General features: G+C 47.3%; 1 protein-coding gene across 1 annotated transcript in view; it reads left to right on the top strand.

Moving 5' to 3' along the window:
* Positions 1-25,552, top strand: part of LOC106612932 (reticulon-4 receptor-like 1) — a 215,998-nt gene extending 190,446 nt beyond the window's left edge. The window contains exons 2-3 of the mRNA XM_014214597.2: positions 19,853-20,304; positions 21,668-25,552. Coding sequence (XP_014070072.1) covers positions 19,853-20,304; positions 21,668-22,657 — 1,442 coding nt within the window. The 3' untranslated portion in view covers positions 22,658-25,552. The remainder of the gene's footprint in view (positions 1-19,852; positions 20,305-21,667) is intronic.
* The last annotated feature ends 290 nt before the right edge of the window (positions 25,553-25,842 follow it).

The following is a 25,842-nucleotide window of genomic DNA, read 5'->3' as shown; positions in this document are numbered from 1 at the left end:
TTTGAAGTCTTCTACCCAATTGTTTTCTTCAGATTCTGCTTCTATACATGTGTAATGTAGGGGTATGCATGTGTGTGCGTGCGTGCGTGGCTGCCTGCAGGCCAGCATGTGTGTTAATGTTATATTGAAGAAGGTTATAGGAACGATGGAAATGATCTATTATATCATCAGGGTAGCTCATAAAGGGGGAACGATGTACCGATAAACGTCAGGTAAGATTGTGAAATAGTCATATCCTTAACCAAAGCCTATACAGTGGTATGTTAATGACTGCATGACAATGTCACAGGGCATGCATGGAAATTGTATTTGAAAAATGAATGGGAAACATGGGAAATCATACAAGCGCAGCAAGGCTGACATACTCTATCAGTCAGAACAGTATCCTCCTCCTAGCTTCAAACTTCCTGCCTCTCTTGTTAGGAACCGTCATATTCTGAGATTCTTTATACAAAATATTACAAGCCAATATTGTAATATACAGATTTAAAAAATATATTTTATTATCATACCATAAAATGTCCATCCTGTTCCACCTCTAATTAGCTGTGATATATTCTACTTCTCCTTCTCTCTCTCTACCCCCAAGACTAGCTCATACATTCAGCACATTTCTGTTATCACTTTAGGCAAGCCTCCATTGTACCATTCCTATCATGTAGGTGTGGCAGGTAGCCTAGCGGTTAGAGCGTTGGGCCAGTACCCGAAAGGTCGCTGGCTCGAATCCCCGGGCCGACTAGTTGACAAATCTGTTGATGTTCCCTTGAGCAAGGCACTTAACCCAAATTGCTCCTGTATGTCACTCTAAATGCCTAAAATGTAAAGTAGGGTGCTGTAACTACTACCCAGGTCATTGCTGTAAATGAGAATGTGTTCTCAGTCAACTTACCTGGTAAAATAAAAAATGTATAACACATTATCATTGGAAGAGTGGAGAGTAGAGAAACACTCCTCTGTGTTCTACCCCTTTGTTGACTAGACGTGTTACATAAGCTAATGACAGAACATTGCTGTCACACTGGTATTAATGAGTGATCTTCATCTCCTATTCTGCACAGCATGTCTCTCTCCAGAGGAGAATTCACTCTCCTCATCCTATTGTCCCAGCTGCTGCTCTAGTTCCGGTGAGAGTGGAGGGGTGTGCCGTCAACTGGAGCACCGAGCCAAGTGCACAAAAGCCCATCAGAAAAGAATCATTTCGTCAAACTTGCCGTGTTTGAGTTTGGGCTTTGCCGTCTCTGTACCCGAGGTGAACAGGGCTGAGGCTGCTGAGCCTGTCCCCCATGGGAGAACTGCCTAGAGCGAGGGCAGAGGTGGTGAGGAGAGAGGGGAGAGGCAGGGATGGAGAGAGGTATAGAGGGAAAGAGAGAGGGGCAGAGGGGTGGTTGGTGGTGGAAGAGCACAGAGGTATGAAGATAATAGCCCAAATGGGGAGATATGCACAGCGCTTCACGAGGCTAAGTCAGTCTTGTGTGAAGTCTTGCATGACACACACAGAAAATGCAAGGAATTATCTTCAGCTCATTCCCCTCAGCCTTTCTGCTCTCTGCTGGTGCTTTCACATTCCCCATTTCAACTCGTTTTTCTCTCTGAAATTTTACTCATACATTTTAGTGTAAACAAACCGTCTGTCTCTCTCCGCCACTGAGTCCTTGGCTCTCCTTCTCGTTATCCGTCATCAAGGAGACGAGCAGAGTGAAACGGGGGAATCTGATTTCGTCCTCTTGCCTCATGAACAGAATAGCCTCCTCTGTTAATTTCTTTTAACGAGGACTCATCTTTATCAGTGCATGGTTGCCTGGTGGGTTTTCGGGGTGTCTTATGCCTTGGTGTCAGACAGTTCAAGAGACTAAGTCATTATAAGCAGTGAAATGAATCCCTCACCATCACTGTGGAAAACATAACCACATATCCCCAGAGCGTCTGGACCGAGGCGGGCGCACAGCGTCATAAGGTGAGAGAGGATTGGGAGCACTCAGAAATTAAGAGGATGCATGCTGAACGAGGAGGACTGGAGGAAGAGGAGCCGAGTTCGAGAGGCCTCAGGTTTACAATAGGAGAGGAGGGAGGCAAAATACTGTAGAAAATTTCAAATGGCAATTAAATGAAGCAAATACGCCCTTCTCAATGGTGCAATGATGAAACGTTCAGAAGCATGTCTAAGGAAAAGATCATCAAGTGATTTGTCATGATCCTCAAATCCCTCTTTTTGGATAAAAAATTGGGAGTCTTCCTCTAAGTAGTAAGAATAAGAAAGTAATTGTTGGATCAAGCTTTTTGAAGGCTTGATGATGGGGAGGACTTTGATGTGAGTGTAGTATTTCTCTCAGTGACTCAGTGAATCCCATAAGCTGCTGTACTATCTCAAACAGACAGACTGGGCCCTCTTTAATCACCACTGGGCAGGGACTGTGTTTTATCCAGTGAAGCCTCCTGCGTTGTGGAACGGCAAAACAAAAACAGAGTGAACAGCAAGGGGGAAGTGACACGTAAGGAGAGGGAGGGGGAGAGAGAGAGAGGGGAGGAGGAGTTCAATGAATGGGAGAAAAAGAGAGAGAGAGACACAATCAACATTTTGCACATAGGCAGCGGCCTACACATGCTGACAATTCTCCCAAGAACAGGTTTGGAAGTGAAGATGAGTGCAAAATATTTGTGTTAAACACTGAACTGGCAGGAACAGCAGTCGTGGTAGTCCCAGAAGAGCGTGTGTAGACACTGACTACCCACCCACAAAAGACAGGGGGAGATGATGGGCTAAAATGGAGGTAGAGCAGTCTGAGCAGAGAGAGGAGAGAGAGAGAGAGGAGAGAGAGAGAGAGAGAGAGAGAGAGGAGAACAGACACTCAAGGACAGCCACTCTAATGTGCTGAGGAGAATTGGGAGAATGAGAAGATCATCACTCGTCATTTGAGAGCCAAAGCAATATGAGACCCAAGTCAGATTGAATGAAGACACAAACAAGCTGAAAATAATAGGAAAAATGGAAGATGCATACAGAGAAATGGATTGATAAGGCGTGGAGGAAGATGCACAATGGTGCGTGGCATAGGAAAGTGGTTGAATTATTTTCTCCTATTCCAGCAGAAGGGGAGTAGTACAGTGAGAGTGTGAGTTGAGAGTGTCAGCACGATAAGGCATGTTGAGGCCCAGTGTAGTTAATGAATTGACATTACAACATGATCAATGGTGAAGCTCTGAGGGTCTGAAAAAGTGCAGTTAATGAAAAGATTACTCTCTTAAGATGAAGGTCTCTTACCCCTCCCCCTCTATCTCTCTCCCCTCCCCCTCTATCTCTCTCCCCTCCGCCTCTATCTCTCTCCCCTCCCCCTCTATCTCTCTCCCCTCCCTACCCCTCCTTTTCCATTCCCTCCCTCATGTCCTCTCTTCACTGTACTCCATATCCTCCCATATTCACACAAACATGTACATGCACACACCCACAGATACAGCTATGTATGTATAGATGTATACTATTTTCCCTAAACACAGACTAATCAGTATGATGTTTGTTGTAAGTAATTGCAAACAACTATATTCATGTCTATGCATAAAACTTGTTTTTGTGGGGAAGGCTCTCTCAGAGCTCATTCGTTGAAGAGTGGGCATTTTGTATATTTTTCTGTTATTGCAGTGGACTTACAGTATATATAGTTATGTGCACTCTGATGGTTGATGAGAGAGTGCACGTCTGTGTGTGTGTGTATGCTGTTCAGGTAGGTCTTGTCTTATAGCTGCAGGGACAGGGCCACCTCCCTCTAGGTTCCGTGTCAGCTCAGATCACTCCTCTACCAGACTCTGCCCTGCTCCTCTCAGTCAGACCACTCTCTTCCCCTAATGAGCAACAATGGACTGTTGTTTACACCTCACTTTCTGCTTGATTTCAGATTTCTGGTTGAATCTACTGTTGACATGGCTCTGGCTTGCTCTGTGTGTGTGTGTGTGTGTGTGTGGGTTGTGCAGTATTTTTATTTATTTATTTAACCTTTATTTAATTGGGCAAGTCAGTTAAGACAAATTCTTATTTTATAATGACAGCCTTCCCCGGCCAAACCCTTCCCTAACCCGGACGACGCTGGGCCAATTGGGCACCGCCCTACGCTACTCCCGATCACGGCCAGTTGTGATAAAGCCCGGGATCGAACCAGCGTCTGTAGTGATGCCTCTAGCACTGAGATGCATTGCCTTAGACCGACGCGCCACTCGGGAGCTATACAGTGTGTGTGTGTGTGTGTGTGTGTGTGTGTGTGTGTGTGTGTGTGTGTGTGTGTGTGTGTGTGTGTGTGTGTGTGTGTGTGTGTGTGTGTGTGTGTGTGTGTGTGTGTGTGTGTGTGTGTGTGTGTGTACTAGTGTGTGTGTACTAGTGTGTGCATACGATTGTGTATGTCTTCAAAAACATTTCATGCTCAGAGAACCGAACTCACCTGCACTGAATAATTGATCTGTAAAATCTAGGGCGCATAAATGGTTTGTATGCAAGGCAGCTGCTGTAAGCATGCATCTATTAAAGCAGCAAGCAGCTAGGTTCTTTAAGGGAAGGGATGACATGGGTAGGAGGGATGACATAGGTAGGAAAGGAATGACATGGGTAGGAGGGATGACATGGGTAGGAAGGGATGACATGGGTAGGAAAGGAATGACATGGGTAGGAAGGGATGACATGTGTAGGAAAGGAATGACATGGGTAGGAGGGATGACTTGTGTAGGAGGGATGACATGGGTAGGAGGGGTAGACATGAGTAGGAAAGGAATGACATGGGTAGAAGGAATGACATGGGTAGGAGGGGTAGACATGAGTAGGAAAGGAATGACATGGGTAGAAGGAATGACATGGGTAGGAGGAATGACAAGGGTTGGAAGGGATGGCATGGGTAGGATGGGATGACATGGGTAGGAAGGGATGACATGGGTAGGAGGGGTAGACATGGGTAGGAAAGGAATGACAAGGGTAGGAGGGATGACATGGGTAGCATGGGATGACATGTGTAGGAAAGGAATGACATGGGCAGGAAGGGATGACATGGGTAGGAAGGGATGACATGTGTTGGAAGGAAGCAAGCTGGAAAATGGTCTCATTCAGCTCAAGGATGTGTGGCTTAAGTCCCTTGACCTGATTGGTGGTGAGAGATGCACGCATCAAGTTCTCAATCATTCATCTGAAAAGCTTTTACTGACCTTTCATTCAGATAGAGGAGAGACCATGATGTCCAGTGTTAGTCAAGGACTTTCATTCAGATAGAGGAGAGACCATAATGTCCAGTGTTAGTCAAGGACTTTCATTCAGATAGAGAAGACACCATAATGTCCAGTGTTAGTCAAGGACTTTCATTCAGATAGAGGAGAGACCATAATGTCCAGTGTTAGTCAAATACTTTTATCTCCACTTAACACAAATAGACTTCCTAGTTAGATGGACTGGATTTAATTGACGAGAGAGACACAAGGGATTGTGATGATCAATAGGAAGTACCAGAGATATATATAGAGAGAGTTGGGCCAGGTTTTAGAACGGTTGCCATGTTAGCGCATTTATTCTCCTGTTGGTGATGGACCAATACCAGAGCAGTTCCCTGTGAAATGACCTGACAGTTCTGACACTTCCCTGTGAAATGACCTGACAGTTCTGACAGTTCCCTGTGAAATGACCCGACAGTTCTGACAGTTCCCTGTGAAATGACCCGACAGTTCTGACAGTTCCCTGTGAGATGACCCGACAGTTCTGACACTTCCCTGTGAAATGACCTGACAGTTCTGACAGTTCCCTGTGAAATGACCTGACAGTTCTGACAGTTCCCTGTGAAATGACCTGACAGTTCTGACACTTCCCTGTGAAATGACCTGACAGTTCTGACAGTTCCCTGTGAAATGACCTGACAGTTCTGACAGTTCCCTGTGGGATGACCCGACAGTTCTGACACTTCCCTGTGAAATGACCTGACAGTTCTGACAGTTCCCTGTGAAATGACCCGACAGTTCTGACAGTTCCCTGTGAAATGACCCGACAGTTCTGACACTTCCCTGTGAAATGACCTGACAGTTCTGACAGTTCCCTGTGAAATGACCCGACAGTTCTGACAGTTCCCTGTGAAATGACCCGACAGTTCTGACAGTTCCCTGTGAAATGACCCGACAGTTCTGACAGTTCCCTGTGAGATGACCCGACAGTTCTGACAGTTCCCTGTGAAATGACCCGACAGTTCTGACACTTCCCTGTGAAATGACCTGACAGTTCTGACAGTTCCCTGTGAAATGACCCGACAGTTCTGACAGTTCCCTGTGAAATGACCCGACAGTTCTGACAGTTCCCTGTGAGATGACCCGACAGTTCTGACACTTCCCTGTGAAATGACCTGACAGTTCTGACAGTTCCCTGTGAAATGACCCGACAGTTCTGACAGTTCCCTGTGAAATGACCCGACAGTTCTGACACTTCCCTGTGAAATGACCTGACAGTTCTGACACTTCCCTGTGAAATGACCCGACAGTTCTGACAGTTCCCTGTGAAATGACCCGACAGTTCTGACAGTTCCCTGTGAAATGACCTGACAGTTCTGACAGTTCCCTGTGAAATGACCCGACAGTTCTGACAGTTCCCTGTGAAATGACCCGACAGTTCTGACAGTTCCCTGTGAAATGACCCGACAGTTCTGACAGTTCCCTGTGAAATGACCCGACAGTTCTGACAGTTCCCTGTGAAATGACCCGACAGTTCTGACACTTCCCTGTGAAATGACCCGACAGTTCTGACAGTTCCCTGTGAAATGACCCGACAGTTCTGACAGTTCCCTGTGAAATGACCTGACAGTTCTGACAGTTCCCTGTGAAATGACCCGACAGTTCTGACACTTCCCTGTGAAATGACCCGACAGTTCTGACAGTTCCCTGTGAAATGACCCGACAGTTCTGACAGTTCCCTGTGAAATGACCCGCTGTAAACAAGCAAGACAGAGCAGCGAATTGAACAGATGTTTTTACTGATTAAATCAAATCAAACTTTATTTGTCACATGTGCCGAATACAACAAATGTAGACCTTACCGTGAAATGCTTACTTACAAGCCCTTAACCAACAGTGCAGTTCAAGAAGAGTTGAGAAAATATTGACCAAATAAACTAAAGTAAAAAATAAAATAAAAAAAATATTAAAAAGTAACACAATAACATAACAATAATGATGCTATATACAGGGGGTACCGGTACCGAGTCAGTGTGCGGTGGTACAGGTTAGTTGAGGTAATTTGTAATTTGATTAATTGTTCAGCAGTCTTATGTCTTGGGGGTAGAAACACCTCTACAGGATCGGTGTTGAGCGGGACGGTTGAGCTAACGTAGGCTAATACGATTAGCATGAGGTTGTAAGTAACAACAACATTTCCCAGGACATAGACATATCTGATATTGGCAGAAAGCTTAAGTTCTTGTTACTCTAACTGCACTGTCCAATTTACAGTAGATATTACAGTGAAAGAATACCATGCTATTGTTTGAGGAGAGTGCACAAGTTATGAACTTGAAAATGTATTAATGAACTAGGCACCCATGTCAAATCTTTTTAGTCTCCTGAGGGGGAAAAGGTTTTGTCGTGCTCTCTTCACAACTGTCTTGGTGTGTTTGGACCATGATAGTTCATTGGTGAGGTGGACACCAAGTAATTTGAATCTCTCGACCCACTCCACTACAGCCCCGTTGTCACGTCCTGACCAGTATAAGGGTTATTTGTTATTGTAGTTTGGTCAGGACGTGGCAGAGGGTATTTTGTTTATGTGGTTCAGGGTGGTGATTTATTTAGTAGGGTGTTGGTTTAGTTAGTTCCGGGTTTTTGGGGTTATGTTCTAGGTTTGTATTTCTATGTGGTCTCTAGTCTTTTGTATTTCTATGTCTAGTTTATTGGGGTTGGACTCTCAATTGGAGGCAGGTGTTTTCTAGTTGCCTCTGATTGAGAGTCCTATATATGGGTATGTGTTTGGTTAAGTGTTTGTGGGAGATTGTTTCTTGTTTTGCCTGTATGAGCCTGACAAGACTGTTTTGTTGTTCGTGAGTTCTTCGTTTTGTTATTTTGGTGTTCTCTTTATTTAAAAATAAATACAAGATGAGCATCCACATTCCTGCTGCGTTTTGGTCCTCTATCCCCGACGACAACCGTTACACCTGTTGATGTTAATGGGGGCCTGTTCGGCCTGCCTTTTCCTGTAATCCATGACCAGGTCACCCCCAAAGCTAATTCCTCCTTCGGCAGCAGTTCCCTGCTGCCAATGACTGGAACGAACTACAAAAATCTCAAACTGGAAACACTTATCTCCCTCACTAGCTTTAAGCACCAGCTGTCAGAGCAGCTCACATTTTACTGCACCTGTTCATAGCCCATCTATAATTTAGCCCCAAACAACTACCTCTTCCCCTACTGTATTTATTTATTTTGCTCCTTTGCACCCCATTATTTCTATTTCTACTTTGCACTTTCTTCCACTGCAAATCTACCATTCCAGTGTTTTACTTGCTATATTGTATTTACTTTGCCACCATGGCCTTTTTGCCTTTACCTCCCTTATCTCACCTCATTTGCTCACTTTGTATATAGACTTATTTTTCTACTGTATTATTGACTGTATGTTTGTTTTACTCCATGTGTAACTCTGTGTTGTTGTATGTGTCAAACTGCTTGCTTTATCTTGGACAGGTCGCAATTGTAAATGAGAACTTGTTCTCAACTTGCCTACCTGGTTAAATAAAGGTGAAATAAAAATTAAATAAATCAGCTCCTTTGTCTTGCTGACATTGAGGGAGAGATTGTTGTCCTGGCACCACACTGCCAGTTCTCTGACCTCCTCCCTATAGGCTGTCTCATCATTGTCAGTATCAGGCCTACCACCGTTGTGTCGTCAGCAAACTTAATGATGGTGTTGGAGTCGTGTTTGGCCACGCAGTCATGGGTGAACAGGGAGTACAGGAGGGGACTAAGTACACACCTCTGAGGGGCCCCAGTGTTGAGGATCAGCGTGGCAGGCGTGTTGTTGCCTACCCTTACCACCTGGGGTGGCCCGTCAGGAAGTCCAGGATCCAGTTGCAGAGGGAGGTGTTTAGTCCCAGGGTCCTTAGCTTATTGATGAGCTTCATGGGCACTATGGTGTTGAACGCTGAGCTGTAGTCAATGAACAGCATTCTCGCATAGGTGTTCCTTTTGTCCAGGTGGGAAAGGGCAGTGTGGATTGCGATTAAGATTGTATCATCTGTGGATCTGTTGGCGCAGTATGCAAATTGGAGTGGTATGCGAATTGGAGTGGGTCTAGGGTATCTGGGAGGATGCTGTTGATGTGAGCCATAACCAGCCTTTCAACGCACTTCATGGCTACAGACATGTGTGCTACGGGTCGGTAATCATTTAGGCAGGTTACCTTGGTTTTCTTGGGCACAGGGACCATGGTGGTCCGCTTGAAACATGTAGGTATTACAGATTCAGTCAGGGAGAGGTTGAAAATGTCAGTGAAGACACTTGCATTCAGAATAATGTGTATCCAAGTTGGTACTATGTTATTGGTACTGTGGTGTTGGTATTGTGGTGTTGGTACTGTGGTGTCAAAAAAAACTGCATTTTCACTGGACATCTTCATAGGTTTAGAATACTATCAGAAATAAACAGCACAACGCGGAAGCGTCATTTATCACTTAGCAACAGCTATGGGGGAGAAAACTGTATTGGCCCAACTCTCTATGTATGACTGGAAGGCTCATGTTTCAGGTGTTGTGTAGGTGGAGGAACACAGCACCTTTAGAAGTCACTCCATGCTATAGAGAGGAATGGTTGGAAGTGATTGTGTACAGGTTGCGTAATGGTTCACGGAACACTCGCTAACACAAATTGCTCTTTTTACCGCTCGGTAACCAAGTAACAACTCTGTAACCAATCAGGGATCCAGGCTGGGCATAAATGTGTGCAGTATGTAACATAGGCTATGCTGGTGGAGGTGCCTGGGAAATAATTCATGTTAGTGGGGACATTGTTTATTCATAGAGTAAATTGCTCACAGGCAGTCACATTATCCTTAGTATTCAAGCTGACTGGTCTATGGGCCGGAAACAAGCTTAAAGCTACAGTGGTGAATGGCCAACAACCCTACATCTACATATTGGAACCTCTAATCTTGGCAATTTGGCTGGTAAACTGATTTATTTCTATGTCCACCGTGCCCCTGTCCCCATCATACCTCAGACCCTACCATATGACTCTGTACAGGGACCAAACTACTGCTATGTCATCAACTCACTCCCAACACTGAAACCCAACAATCAGTGCTCACAGTGCTCACAGTGCTCACAGTGCTCACAGTGCACACACAATATGAGAATTAAATGACACATTCCCTGTATCACTTTGCAGGAAATGCATGAAGTACATATATCTACACAGTAGATGATTTATATGGTCTTGGTCAAGCCATTAGTTTCGATTGGCCGGTTGCAGTGTGATACCGCCACAGGGAACGCAATGTGTTTGAATCATTTAGCTTCATGCTGTCATGATAAATGAATGTAGTTTGTGGCTGATAGCCTGGCTTCATCCTTAGAGCATTGGGCTAGTTGAGTGCTGCCACTGCACACTCACACACTACATTACCCAGTCAGCAGTGGGAAGCTAAGTGTGGAGCTAAAACCTCTACCTGGGACAATGAGGCAGTCAATATAATGTGAATATAATATGCAAAAATAATTACCATCTAAAAGACTTCCATTAGAGTGTGTTAATTAAATTGCAGGTATTAAACAGCTGTGGTTGGCTCAGCCTGCCTGCCTCTGTTTCTGCCTCACTGCACCTTTAAATTCCATCTTAATAACTAATGGCCTTTCCTTTATTCATACTCACACTCTCCCACAAATCCTCCCCTTTATTCCTACATGCTCCATATGGTGCCTGGCTTGTTTATGTTTTTGGAGCATCTGATTCCTCAACTTTAAAAACGCTGCTGTCACTTGTGTCATCGTCTCTCCCTTCTTCTTCTCTCTCATGTTCTCTCGCTGTTTATTTGTTTATGCGTCGAGACACAGAGCTGTCATTGTAATCTTCATCAGGCCTCTGCTCAGTTCAGCTGAGGAGACCTCTCTGTCACAGGTACCTTCAGTTCAGCTGAGGAGACCTCTCTGTCACAGGTACCTTCAGTTCAGCTGAGGAGACCTCTCTGTCACAGGTACCTTCAGTTCAGCTGAGGAGACCTCTCTGTCACAGGTACCTTCAGTTCAGCTGAGGAGACCTCTCAGTCGCAGGTAGCTTCAGTTCAGCTGAGGAGACCTCTCAGTCGCAGGTACCTTCAGTTCAGCTGAGGAGACCTCTCAGTCGTAGGTACCTTCAGTTCAGCTGAGGAGACCTCTCAGTCGTAGGTACCTTCAGTTCAGCTGAGGAGACCTCTCTGTCACAGGTACCTTCAGTTCAGCTGAGGAGACCTCTCAGTCACAGGTACCTTCAGTTCAGCTGAGGAGACCTCTCTGTCACAGGTACCTTCAGTTCAGCTGAGGAGACCTCTCAGTCGCAGGTAGCTTCAGTTCAGCTGAGGAGACCTCTCAGTCGCAGGTACCTTCAGTTCAGCTGAGGAGACCTCTCAGTCGTAGGTACCTTCAGTTCAGCTGAGGAGACCTCTCAGTCGTAGGTACCTTCAGTTCAGCTGAGGAGACCTCTCTGTCACAGGTACCTTCAGTTCAGCTGAGGAGACCTCTCAGTCACAGGTACCTTCAGTTCAGCTGAGGAGACCTCTCTGTCACAGGTACCTTCAGTTCAGCTGAGGAGACCTCTCTGTCACAGGTACCTTCAGTTCAGCTGAGGAGACCTCTCAGTCGCAGGTAGCTTCAGTTCAGCTGAGGAGACCTCTCTGTCACAGGTACCTTCAGTTCAGCTGAGGAGACCTCTCTGTCACAGGTACCTTCAGTTCAGCTGAGGAGACCTCTCAGTCGCAGGTAGCTTCAGTTCAGCTGAGGAGACCTCTCAGTCACAGGTACCTTCAGTTCAGCTGAGGAGACCTCTCTGTCACAGGTACCTTCAGTTCAGCTGAGGAGACCTCTCAGTCGTAGGTACCTTCAGTTCAGCTGAGGAGACCTCTCTGTCACAGGTACCTTCAGTTCAGCTGAGGAGACCTCTCTGCCTGACGCCAGTGTGCTTGCATGTGATGAGAGCGCTAATCGTGGCCCACACACTGGACGACATCATACCACATGAATCAATGAGTTCCTTTACCTTACACTCCCACTCTGATCATTGAGACATAAGAGGGTGGATACTAAGAGGTTCTCTTCAGTGAATGTCAATACACTGACATTGGTCCCCAGCCTCCCATTCCCTCTTATCCACTATCTAGGCCTATCATTTTTCACATCATGAATATGCTGATATCTAAGTGTTCCCCTTATCTATCCTCAAGCTTGAGATGCTGGATGAGAATAACAGCAATCATTTAAAATGATCACTAGGATCTAGTCAACAGATCACAGAGAGCAAACTACAGGGTAATGGGCAGACTACAGGGTAATGGGCAGACTACAGGGTAATGGGCAGACTACAGGGTAATGGGCAGACTACAGGGTAATGGGCAAACTACAGGGTAATGGGCAGACTACAGGGTAATGGGCAGACTACAGGGTAATGGGCAGACTACAGGGTAATGGGCAGACTACAGGGTAATGGGCAAACTACAGGGTAATGGGCAGACTACAGGGTAATGGGCAAACTACAGGGTAATGGGCAAACTACAGGGTAATGGGCAGACTACAGGGTAATGGGCAAACTACAGGGTAATGGGCAGACTACGGGGTGATGTGAGTGCTTCTTTATCCTCTGGTCAGTGCTTCAGTAGTAGCCCTCTACAGACTCAGTCCTCACAGCTTTAGTGAAGTGTGGGGATCATGGAGCCTACACTGGCTACTCTGTCACTGGGTTGGGAAAGGTCAAACTAACACGCGCCCTCTCGGACCCTAGGAAGCCATTTGTCATGTGTTCTAGAGCTGTCACTAGGAGGAAATTACTGGAAGAGTGTATCACAGTTCTTTATCAGGAGCAACCTGCTACTGCAGCCTGTAATTCACTGTTCACCACGACATCAACTGACCCACGTATGATGCCACTGACTGAGCAGTCAGTAATAATGATATGCTATTAAAGTATGCTGATTACATGAGCAGTGCAGTACACAGTCACTTTCATTAAAAAAACGCATTCACCTACACAATGTCTTATCAAGGCAAAACATCACGGAGCTCCACAGAGTGCTAATTATATACAGAGCCTTTCTTCCCCTCCATGTTTTTCAGCTAACGCTCTACAGCTAAGAATGAGCCTGTTCAAACAATAGCTTAGTTTATTGCTTTGCCATTACTAAAGTGGTCCAACTCGCTGTGTATCTATGACCATGACTGTACACTTTTATGGAGGAAATCAGGCTAAGCCGTGATTTATGGTCAGGCAATAGCAGGGGACGCTTATCAAGGGTCCTTGGAGAGAAACAGGAAATTGAGTTTGTCCAGTGTAATGGTGGGTAGAGAGACAGGCAGACCGATCCCTTCCTATTAGCAGAGATGTGTTATTCATGAGGGCAAATTTAGTGTGAACTATGTTTCATTGATATTCTACACAGTCACTTCTCACTGTCTAGGGACCAGAGACATTTTATTTTCTTCATTTATTTATCTATTTTCCCCTCGGTGACGGCTAAGAATAATGGGACTGGGTGACCGCAGGGTCACATGGTCAACCGTCAGGACCAATAGCGGGCTGTTAAATCATTCTCCCCAGTAACGAACTATTAACAGCATCTGTCATCAGCAACCAGGGAGAGAGACGGGCCTGGGAGGGTGGGGAGGGTAGGGGGGAGAGATGGGCCTGCGAGGGTGGGGAGAGAGACGGGCCCTGGGAGGGTGGGGAGAGAGAATGGTCCTAGGAGGGTGGAGAGAGAGATGGGCCTGTGAGCGTGGGGAGAGAGATGGGCCTGGGAGGGTGGGGAGAGAGATGGGCCTGGGAGGGTGGGGAGAGAGATGGGCCTGGGAGGGTGGAGAGAGAGATGGGCCTGGGAGGGTGGGGAGAGAGATGGGCCTGGGAGGGTGGGGAGAGAGATGGGCCTGGGAGGGTGGGGAGAGAGATGGGCCTGGGAGGGTGGGGAGAGAGACGGGCCTGTGAGGGTGGGGAGAGAGATGGGCATGGGAGGGTGGGGAGGGTAGGGGGGAGAGATGGGCCTGCGAGGGTGGGGAGAGAGATGGGCCTGGGAGGGTGGGGAGAGAGATGGGCCTGGGAGGGTGGGGAGAGAGATGGGCCTGGGAGGGTGCGGAGAGAGATGGGCATGGGAGGGTGGGGAGGGTAGGGGGGAGAGATGGGCCTGCGAGGGTGGGGAGAGAGATGGGCCTGCGAGGGTGGGGAGAGAGATGGGCCTGTGAGGGTGGGGAGAGAGATGGGCCTGGGAGGGTGGGGAGAGAGATGGGCCTGGGAGGGTGGAGAGAGAGAGACGGGCCTGGGAGGGTGGGGAGAGAGACGGGCCTGTGAGGGTGGGGAGAGAGACTGGTCCTAGGAGGGTGGGGAGAGAGACGGGCCTGTGAGGGTGGGGAGAGAGATGGGCCTGGGAGGGTGGGGAGAGAGACGGGCCTGGGAGGGTGGGGAGAGAGACGGGCCTGGGAGGGTGGGGAGAGAGACTGGTCCTAGGAGGGTGGGGAGAGAGACTGGTCCTAGGAGGGTGGGGAGAGAGACTGGTCCTAGGTGGGTGGAGAGAGAGACTGGTCCTAGGAGGGTGGGGAGAGAGACTGGTCCTAGGAGGGTGGGGAGAGAGACGGGCCCTGTGAGGGTGGGGAGAGAGACTGGTCCTAGGAGGGTGGGGAGAGAGACTGGTCCTAGGAGGGTGGGGAGAGAGACGGGCCCTGTGAGGGTGGGGAGAGAGACTGGTCCTAGGAGGGTGGGGAGAGAGACTGGTCCTAGGAGGGTGGGGAGAGAGACGGGCCCTGTGAGGGTGGGGAGAGAGACTGGTCCTAGGAGGGTGGAGAGAGAGACGGGCCCTGTGAGGGTGGGGAGAGAGACTGGTCCTAGGAGGGTGGAGAGAGAGACGGGCCCTGTGAGGGTGGGGAGAGAGACTGGTCCTAGGAGGTTGGAGAGAGAGACGGGCCCTGTGAGGGTGGGGAGAGAGACTGGTCCTAGGAGGGTGGGGAGAGAGACGGGCCCTGTGAGGGTGGGGAGAGAGACTGGTCCTAGGAGGGTGGGGAGAGAGACGGGCCCTGTGAGGGTGGGGAGAGAGACTGGTCCTAGGAGGGTGGGGAGAGAGACTGGTCCTAGGAGGGTGGGGAGAGAGACTGGTCCTAGGAGGGTGGGGAGAGAGACGGGCCCTGTGAGGGTGGGGAGAGAGACTGGTCCTAGGAGGGTGGGGAGAGAGACGGGCCCTGTGAGGGTGGGGAGAGAGACTGGTCCTAGGAGGGTGGGGAGAGAGACTGGTCCTAGGAGGGTGGGGAGAGAGACGGGCCCTGTGAGGGTGGGGAGAGAGACTGGTCCTAGGAGGGTGGGGAGAGAGACTGGTCCTAGGAGGGTGGGGAGAGAGACGGGCCCTGTGAGGGTGGGGAGAGAGACTGGTCCTAGGAGGGTGGAGAGAGAGACGGGCCCTGTGAGGGTGGGGAGAGAGACTGGTCCTAGGAGGGTGGAGAGAGAGACGGGCCCTGTGAGGGTGGGGAGAGAGACTGGTCCTAGGAGGGTGGAGAGAGAGACGGGCCCTGTGAGGGTGGGGAGAGAGACTGGTCCTAGGAGGGTGGGGAGAGAGACGGGCCCTGTGAGGGTGGGGAGAGAGACTGGTCCTAGGAGGGTGGGGAGAGAGACGGGCCCTGTGAGGGTGGGGAGAGAGACTGGTCCTAGGAGGGTGGGGAGAGAGACTGGTCCTAGGAGGGTGGGGAGAGAGACTGGTCCTAGGACGGTGGGGAGAGAGACGGGCCCTGTGAGGGTGGGGAGAGAGACTGGTCCTAGGAGGGTGGGGAGAGAGACGGGCCCTGTGAGGGTGGGGAGAGAGACTGGTCCTAGGAGGGTGGAGAGGAAGATGGGCCCTAGGAGGGTGGGGAGAGAGACGGGCCCTGTGAGGGTGGGGAGAGAGACTGGTCCTAGGAGGGTGGAGTCAGCAGGGAGGGGGGAGGGAGGGAGTGACAAGAGTCAGCACCAGAAATAGCTGCGATGCCACATTTCCAGAAACACATTATCTCTCTTTCAGAACCTCTTTTATTCTGCTGCATTCAAATAGGCATTATTGGCATATCTACACTTGTGTGTGTCCAAAGCTATTTATATAATACAACTTAGGCTGAATGGCTTATTGTGTGAGCAAACAATGCCGTTATGATTATGAAACATTCATTTCTTGCATTTTTATTTGATGACGGCTGCACTACACCGTCCTCATGTACCTCCTCTCAGTTTAAATCAATCTGTCTGTCAATAGCTCACCTAACAAACATTTCTCAACTCTGACTATAACTACTTGATCTGTCTCAGTCATTCCTACACAACCTTTTCTATCTACCTGTTGTGTGTGAATGCATGTATGTGTGTGCCTGCATGTTGTGTATCCACAATGGCTCGGGGGGTGATGAGATCAGTGAGGTGGCAGGTGTGACGCTCCAGGTCTCTAGTGGCAGTAGTCTAGCTGATGCCAGCTGCGGAGGAGACAGCCACCGTGCCATGCCACTGTGCCGTAGTATGCCGCTGTGCCCTGAAAGTAGGGCGAGGGTGGAGCTCACACGTTCCCTCCCGTCTCTCACACCGGAGACACAGACAAGCTTAGTGGTTATTTTAAGCAGCTCCATGGCATCTACATCACCAGCTGCTGTCTCCCCCTGCTACAGGAGAGGAGGGATGCTAAACAGGAACAGATCCTGGTCCAAGGGGAGGTTGTGAAAGGAGAGGACAGGAGATATAATGTTAAGCCACTCTACTGTACTGTTTGCTTTTCTCTACACATTATCTGAGGCGTGGATAGAGAAAATGAATAAGATGGTAGACGCAGTAATTTAAGGGAACAGATTAATCTGAGTAAAGAATCAATTACTGGGTTCTGACATGCTGGGGAAGGGGGGGGAGACGAGGGAGAGGGGAGGGGGATTTTTCCATAAAAAACTTGATTAGCATCTGGCCCCGATTCAAATTGTTTCCCTATCTAAGTAGGATCTACGCCTCTCTCGCTTTATCTCACTCTCATCATCTTCCAGTGTCATGGTTGATACCAAGTTCAATTAAAGACATGCACAAAGCAAAATGTAAATAAAGAAAAGCAAGGCACGGACAAGTTGAATCACAGGCCTTAGTGTGACGGCAGCTCTGATAGGTGAAAGGAAGAGGTACTGGATGGATAATGGAACAGATAAGGAAACCATCTACCTTGGCCATTCAATGATTCATGAACATAGTTTCTCTTAAGTAAATGGCATCCAAAAGCAGTGTAGTACACAAAGTGGAGTAGGGTGAAACTGTAGTATGACATAAACAGTGCTGTTTGTGTTAGGAGATAAATGCCAATAACATGTGTATGAAGTACAGTATACATTATAATGGTAAAAGGCGAGCCAAAGAACAGTTGGTAAATAGGAAAGATGTCAATATTATGAATATAAAGCTGTTTTTCAAATAAGCTGCAATGTGATACATTGAAATATTCCTTAAACAGGGTGATCCATTGACTGTGTCTGAGTCTGTGTATTTGTTTGATACATCCTCCCAACCTTTATTTCCCGGGAGCATCCAGCATGTTTCCAACCATTTAGTCAAGTGCCATGTTCAATACATCTCCATGTAAATAGAATAGTGAAAGAGAAAATAGGGAGAGAGAAATAAACAAACAGAAAGAGTGGAATGTAAAGTGGAAGTAAAGTGACCACTATTTGATTGGGAATTGTCCTCTCACAACAATTGAATACATTTTAGAGAAAGGAATAAGAATAACCCTTTCTAATTGTCTGGAAGTGTTTTGTCCTTTTTGTAATCCTCTTGTTTTCCTCTAAGACATTCCTCTTGGCTTTGTGAAAGGTCCCTGTATAGTGCTTCACTGGCAGGCCTACAGTAGTGGGAGATGTGTGCCCCAATGCAGTGAACCATCTAATATGTCCCGACACTGATTCCACTCTCGTGCAAGAGCAGAGATGGCAGTGGCTGTGCCGTGTCCCCTGACCAAAGTGCATAGTCCTTTCCCCTCCGGCACTATGGCACCAAATGCACCTGTGTATGACACATGACTATCAAGGACTCTTCGAAATCTTGTAATCAGTGTACTCTGATACTGTTGAACAGTTTTACACACAGTTGAACCTTGAGAGGACCTGTATTCGGGAGCATGTTTGCATGGTGGATTGGGAGGATGCATGGTTGTCACCCATCTGCATAGTTGACAAACAGGATTACAGGGCCAGCTCTGGGGAGCGAAGAGGCTTCTGCCCCTGTTAAAGTAACAAGATGCACGGCACAGCACTCCTTTCCTCTTCTCCGCTACGGTCACCAGACCAGACACACTGAGAAGGTCTGTGAAGACAGACGCTGAATGTCACAGCTTAAACACAGTTTGGGGAGGAGGAGGAATATTCAGATAAATACATCTGTCTATGCTGTCTCCTGTCCTTAAAGAGACTTTCCCTGCTCCTGAATTCCAGTGTAGTAGCCCTGGGATTAGGTAGCAGCAAGTTAAAAGGCAACAGAAACATATCGATTAGAGGGAGTGAATGAGCGCCATGATGCCTTGAATAATAAATTGAAGGGAACACAGCCACCGCTTGTCAAATGTCATTACGAGGGGATAGACTCCTGCTTTTCTCCTGTTGGTTGATTCCCCCTGTAGATCAGCAGATGGATAAGTCACACAACGGGGCCATGGAAGCGTGTCACCAAACAGCAGGAAGTCTGACTGTCTCTGAGAAACTTAACATAAGTTTAAGTGAGCGTTCCACATCCCATTTATCCCCCCTGCTTTCACAGGTGTGCTTTGACAGGTATTTTCTAATCCTTGCCGTAAAGGACTGGTTAATGAGAGGGGATTTACAACACACACACACACGTCTCTCTCTCTCTGGCTATGGTTCTGAGTATAGTAGAGTTGTAGTGAGCTGACGGACACAGATTAACTTCCTCTTATGGCTACTATCTCCCAGAGGTGAGGAAATATTGGAAAACTGAGAAAACAAATGTTGTGTGTGCAGGAGGTGTACCTGTAATATAGATCCAATCAGACTTCCTGAGATACTAGATACAGCGAACAACTGAAGCTCATGTTATTGTTTGGACGGATCTTGAACAGACTCTAAGACTCATTCTGGAACAGACTTAGACACCGGAGGATTTGGAGTTGTGGATACTGAGCCAAGAGCGTAATGCAATGTCCACATTTGTATTGAGTGGCTCAATAGCAGCAGAATTCCTCAAAGGCCCAATGCCACGCCGTGAAGCCAGAAAATCTATGATAGCAACAGGTCACTTGGCATGAGTCATCTATCAGGACAGAATCTGTTTTTCTCTGTAATATAAATATATCTGACAGTCTCTCTCTGGTTTAGCCTCCCTACATCATCTCTCATACTGTTTACTCCTGACCTGGCTGTCTCCATATCTCCCATCTCTTTATCATCCTACCCCCTTGCCCTTCCTTCTTCCTAGTCAATATCTCACTCTTTTATCACTTTGATTCCACTTACAGTATTTCTCCTCTCCCCCAATTTATCTTTCTCGACTTCATTGAAAATAATATTCCAAAAACCATTCTTCTTTCCTTTCAAGTCCCGAAGTGGACATCAAAGTCGGACGGCAGAATTTAAATTCAGAATCAAATCCCCAGACTAAATGTAGCTATGTCCTCTCATACATGTTCCTCTCTCTGTCCTCTCTCCAGGCTGCGGGCTAGAGTTCCTGCTGGTTCTCTGTGGTCTGGAGCTTTCCTGGTCCTGCCCACATCACTGTATCTGCTACACCGCGCCCAGTACCGTCAGCTGCCAGGCACACAACTTCCTGTCCGTCCCCGAAGGCATTCCTCCGCACAGCGAGCGCATCTTCCTGCAGAACAACAAGATCCACCGGCTGCTGCAGGGCCACTTCAGCCCCACCACGGTCACACTGTGGATCTACTCCAACAACATCACCTACATCGAGCCGTCCACCTTCCACGGCTTTGCCCAGCTGGAGGAGCTGGACCTGGGGGACAACCGTCACCTGCGCTCCCTGGCTGCAGACACCTTCCATGGGCTGGGCCGGCTCCATGCTCTGCACCTGTACCGCTGTGGGCTCAGTGCGCTGCCCAGTAACATCTTCCAGGGGCTACGCAACCTGCAGTATCTCTACCTACAGGTACACTAGGGCTCTATGGCACTCTGAGTCAAACGAAACAATTTTGCATTTTACATTAGAATTAAAAAAATAAAAATACATATATACACTACCGAAAAGTTTGGGGTCACTTAGAAATGCCCTTGTTTTTCAAAGAAAAGCTAATTTTTTGACCATTAAAATAACATCAAATTGATCAGAAATACAGTGTAGACATTGTTCATGTTGTAAATTACTATTGTAGCTGGAAACGGCTGATTTTTTATGGAATATCTACATAGGCGTACAGAGGCTCGTTATCAGCAACCATCACTCCTGTGTTCCAATGGTATATTGTGTTAGCTAATCCAAGTTTATCATTTTTAAAGGCTAATTGATCATTAGAAAACCCTTTTGCAATTAACAGTGAAGAGGCGACTCCGGGATGCTGGCCTTCTAGGCAGAGTTGCAAAGAAAAGGCCATATCTCAGACTGGCCAATAAAAAGAAAAGATTAAGATGGGCAAAAGAACACAGACACTGGACAGAGGAACTCTGCCTAGAAGGCCAGCATCCCGGAGTCGCCTCACCAACTGCTCTGGCTCTGAGTCTCTGCACCAGAGCAAGACCGGGGCCGGGACTGAGACTGGTGTTTTGCGGTACTATTTAATGAAGCTGACACAACGTGCCATTGGAACACAGGAGTGATGGTTGTTGATAATGGGCCTCTGTACGCCTATGTAGATATTCTGTCACGTCCTGACCCTTGTAAGAGGTCATTTTCCATAGTAGAGTGGTCAGGGCGTGACAGGTGGTGGTTTTGGGTTTTCTGTTTATATGTGGTCTTTTTCTAGATTTCTATTTCTATGTTTTGTTTTCTATGTTTTGGCCGGGTATGGTTTCCAATCAGAGGCAGGTGTCTATCGTTGTCTCTGATTGGAAGCCATACTTAGGCAGACTGTTTTTCCTTTGGGTTTTGTGGGTAGTTGTTTTCCGTTTTGTCAGAGTGTCCTTACGGAACTGTTGTCAGTCGTTTATTTGTTTTGGTTAGTGTCTTCATTAAAAGTTAAAAGATGAGCACTATACACGCTGCGCCTTGGTCTACTCATTTCAACGCCTGTGACATATCCCATAAAAAAATCTGCCGTTTCCAGCTACAATAGTCATTTACAACATTAACAATGTCTACACTGTATTTCTGATCAATTTGATGTTATTTTAATTGAAAAACAAGGATATTTCTAAGTGACCCAAATATTTCTAAGTGACCCAGGGCTGTTAAGCTGTGGTTTCTCTGTCCTACTTTATAGTAGCCACATACCTTATAACCAAACAACATAGGTACAGTGTTACAGAGTGCTGTAGGTGTATAACCTCTCCATTTTGCTGTGTTTGGCTGTTCTCAGGATAATCACCTGGAGTTCCTGCAGGATGACATATTTGTGGACCTCCATAACCTGAGCCACCTGTTCCTGCATGGGAACCGTCTGTGGTCGCTGCACCAGAACACCTTCCGGGGGCTGGGGGCCCTGGACCGCCTGCTGCTGCACCACAACCAGCTGCAGTGGGTGGACCGCCTGGCCTTCCACGACCTGCGTCGCCTCACCACCCTCTACCTGTTTAACAACTCACTAACCGAGCTGTCTGGAGACTGCCTGGCACTGCTGCCTGCGCTGGAGTACCTGCGCCTCAACGACAACCCCTGGGAGTGTGACTGCAAGGCCCTGTCGCTGTGGGACTGGCTCAAACGCTTCAGAGGTTCTACTTCGTCCGTAGGCTGTCAGGCCCCGGCCGAGCTGGCTGGGAAGGACCTCAAGCAGCTCCGCAAGGAGGACTTCCCCAACTGCTCTGGCTCTGAGTCTCTGCACCAGAGCAAGACCGGGGCCGGGACTGATAAGGTGTCTCTGAAAAAGGAGCCACACCCGGTGCCACCGGCTCACTCCCACCCCCACCGCCCTCACCACAATGAGGCGCCACACTACCCCTCGCCGCTTTCGCCTCTGCCCCATCCGCCCCCGTCCATAAGCGGGGAGGCCCCGAGATCAGAGGGACAGCCTGGGGTTGCGCCCCCTCAGAGGCCAGGCCGTGCTCGGAACTGCACCCGCCAGCGTGTCAGGGGAGGCAAGGGGAAGGGGCAGAACGAGGTGCATACCTTAAAGGAGATGGCTGATAAGGAGTATTCCTCGCCTGATTTTGAAGGGGGCAAATATGACCACACGTCCCCGGATGGCACCATCACGCGGAGGAAGCATAAGTGCCCTCCCCGGACCACTGTTCGCCCCCCTAGTGGGGTGCAACAAGCCACCAATAGGGCCATGTTCTCCCAGCCCTTAGTGCATCTCAGCACCATACTGGGAGCTTTGTTGCCCATGACCATTGTCCATATTCTCCGCTGACCTAGAGAGGGGGAAATAGATACTGGCTAAACAACAGCAGTGCAGTCCTCAGACCTGCTCTAGCTCCTGCACAACAAGGCCTGTGTGTATGTGTGTACTTTGTGTGTGTGTGTGGTTGTGTGTGTAAAACATTGTGTAGGGAGCTTCGCTGTTTAGACTCTGAAATAGACTTTCAATCATCAACATAAAATGTGAAAAGACTCACGATGCTGTGTGAGGGACAGGGATGTGTGAGGGACAGGGAGTGAGGAAAGACAAAAGGAAAACACAGAACACACTTGCACTGCCACTGTTGCCATTATGTTGTCATTTCCTGTTGTCTTGGTCTCTTTCTGTCTGAGTTCGGTCTTCTACTCTCCTGGAGTGCAGATAACCAAACTTTTTTGGAAAAGAAAGAGACGTTGCAAATGCAGCGATTTAGCTATGAGACAGATAGACTCTAAGGAAAAAGTGTTGGAGCCAGCTTTAATTATCAGTTCACAGTTTATAAATCCCTATTGAGGGGCGAAATAGAAAACAGATGACATGGTGAACGAAACCATCACATACAGAGAAGTCTAGCCCAATCTTGTGTTTCATATTATTTGCCAAATGTTTTTTTTATTACATTCATTGCCAATAGCTGCTCCATAGAATTGGGCCGCCGAGGTATCCGAGGGTATTGCTCATCAACAGGGAGATAAGCAGGAAGATGCCCGGTCATAAATCATAATTCCATATCAGAACAGGAATGTGCAACGCTCACTTCTTAGCAGAAGTAATGGAAAACTATAGAAACAGCAATTCAAAGAGCAGCACACAAACAGACCAGTCAGGTCCAGATACAGTATGTAACTAGGTAACTTCTGCTCCATGTCCAGGTAACATTGACCCCGAGCTACATAGCTAGGTATACATCTTCTACCTACTTTACAGTATTTCTACAATATTTACATCCTGCTTTATTAATTCTGAATGTCTTGTCTTTCTACCTGCTCCTTTTCATTTTCTACATGTGCTACTACATATTAAGCTAATATACCCAAGCTGCTAATTATCTGTATGGAGGTGAGTGGGACTGTGGTCCACTCCCATCTCCTTCAAAAACCATACCCCCCCCCCAGGAGAAGAAAGCTGTGAATATTGATGGATCTGTCTATTTCTTGTCTCAAATGTTGTTTGTTTGATTTTGCCAAGACGTAAAGAGGACCAAGAGATGGAGCCCTATACAGGGTACAGAGCCTTAGGGGTTAAGGGTCAGATTGGGTATTCTCAGTTTCCCAGTGAGGCTTTGGGCTTTGCTGAACAGAATGCTCTTTAGTGTGGACATCCCTTCCTCATTGGAATGTGAGGAACATTTATATATTGTCCTAATCAATGGACATCAAAGGAAAACAACTGTCCAACAAGACTAGAGAAGAAACAAAAACAATATGTGTACCTTAAATGACTTCTGTAATGAATAAAATATTAGAAGAATAAAAACATTTTCAATCGAGCATGGCAAAACTTGGACCTCTCTCTTGGAAATAATAGAACTGCTAAAATGTCTCTCTCTACAATGACTGCTGTTCTTGTCAATGGATGTGGGGAACCAAGAGAAAGACAATCACTTCTAAAGTAGCAGGAGATTAACAGGACCATGGACAGACAAACAGACAGACAGACTACTGCTGGACTGCTAGCCCTCTGGACTACTGGAGATTTTGTGCCTCGGGAAAATAATACGCTAAGGTGACGATGTTTGTAATATTAATGATGTGAACTGTACCATTAACAATGACAACAAGAGGACTAACTAACTGCAGTTCTAATATTAATCATTTATTATGAGAATAACAATATTAATGACATCATCAAAAATGAAAACAGGGTTTCTGCTCCCCTGATGAGGGGACAATCCTTCTTTAAATTAATTTACCATTACATTCTTTTGTTTGTTTACTAAAAATAAAAAAAATTATTTCCTTTTTTTGTTACATCCTCTTAACCTCTTTATCTGATAAAACAATGCACAATTCAGTCCCCCCTCCTACTGTTCCCCATCTATCTCCTGTCTCCTACTGTTCCCATATATCTCCTGTCTCCTACTGTTCCCATCTATCTCCTGCCTCCTACTGTTCCCATCTATCTCCTGTCTCCTACTGTTCCCATCTATCTCCTGTCTCCTACTGTTCCCATCTATCTCCTATCTCCTACTGTTCCCCATCTATCTCCTGTCTCCTACTGTTCCCATCTATCTCCTGTCTCCTACTGTTCCCCATCTATCTCCTGTCTCCTACTGTTCCCATCTATCTCCTGTCTCCTACTGTTCCCATCTATCTCCTGTCTCCTACTGTTTCCATCTATCTCCTGTCTCCTACTGTTCCCATCTATCTCCTGTCTCCTACTGTTCCCCATCTATCTCCTGTCTCCTACTGTTCCCATCTATCTCCTGTCTCCTACTGTTCCCATCTATCTCCTGCCTCCTACTGTTCCCATCTATCTCCTGTCTCCTACTGTTCCCATCTATCTCCTATCTCCTACTGTTCCCATCTATCTCCTGTCTCCTACTGTTCCCATCTATCTCCTGTCTCCTACTGTTCCATCTATCTCCTGTCTCCTACTGTTCCCCATCTATCTCCTGTCTCCTACTGTTCCCATCTATCTCCTGTCTCCTACTGTTCCCCATCTATCTCCTGTCTCCTACTGTTCCCCATCTATCTCCTGTCTCCTACTGTTCCCATCTATCTCCTGTCTCCTACTGTTCCCATCTATCTCCTGTCTCCTACTGTTCCCCATCTATCTCCTGTCTCCTAATGTTCACCAACAATCTCCTGTCTTTGCCATGACTGAATGGTTCAATAAGTCGTTATCAAAGAACAACAGTATAAAATGTTTATAAAGATATTAAAGTCTATATCTTCTTATGTTAAAGATGACTGTTTGACTGTGTTTATTTAGTATTCAGACACTGTCTTACACAAGGCTGTGCAGTAGGCCCTGGAGAAGCTGGGAGTCAGGCTTGATCCCCCCAACCTTTCTCTTTATTAGGAATTTAAAGCTGAAATTGGCTCTGTCAGCAAGTTTGTCTTTTTCCTCCCTGTTTTCCCCTCAGTATGTGCACTACTTTGCAATCTGTCTCGCCTCATCAGACACTGCAGGCTAAACTGGCTGCTTTCTACAAATAGAGACATCTCCCTGGCTCAACACTTGGCTTTGTATAC

Source organism: Salmo salar, chromosome ssa09 (assembly GCF_905237065.1).
Source record: "Salmo salar chromosome ssa09, Ssal_v3.1, whole genome shotgun sequence".
In the NCBI taxonomy this organism is placed as follows: Eukaryota; Metazoa; Chordata; class Actinopteri; order Salmoniformes; family Salmonidae; genus Salmo; species Salmo salar.
The sequence above is the reverse complement of the archived record's forward strand: the minus strand, read 5'-3'. Positions and strand labels throughout refer to the sequence as shown.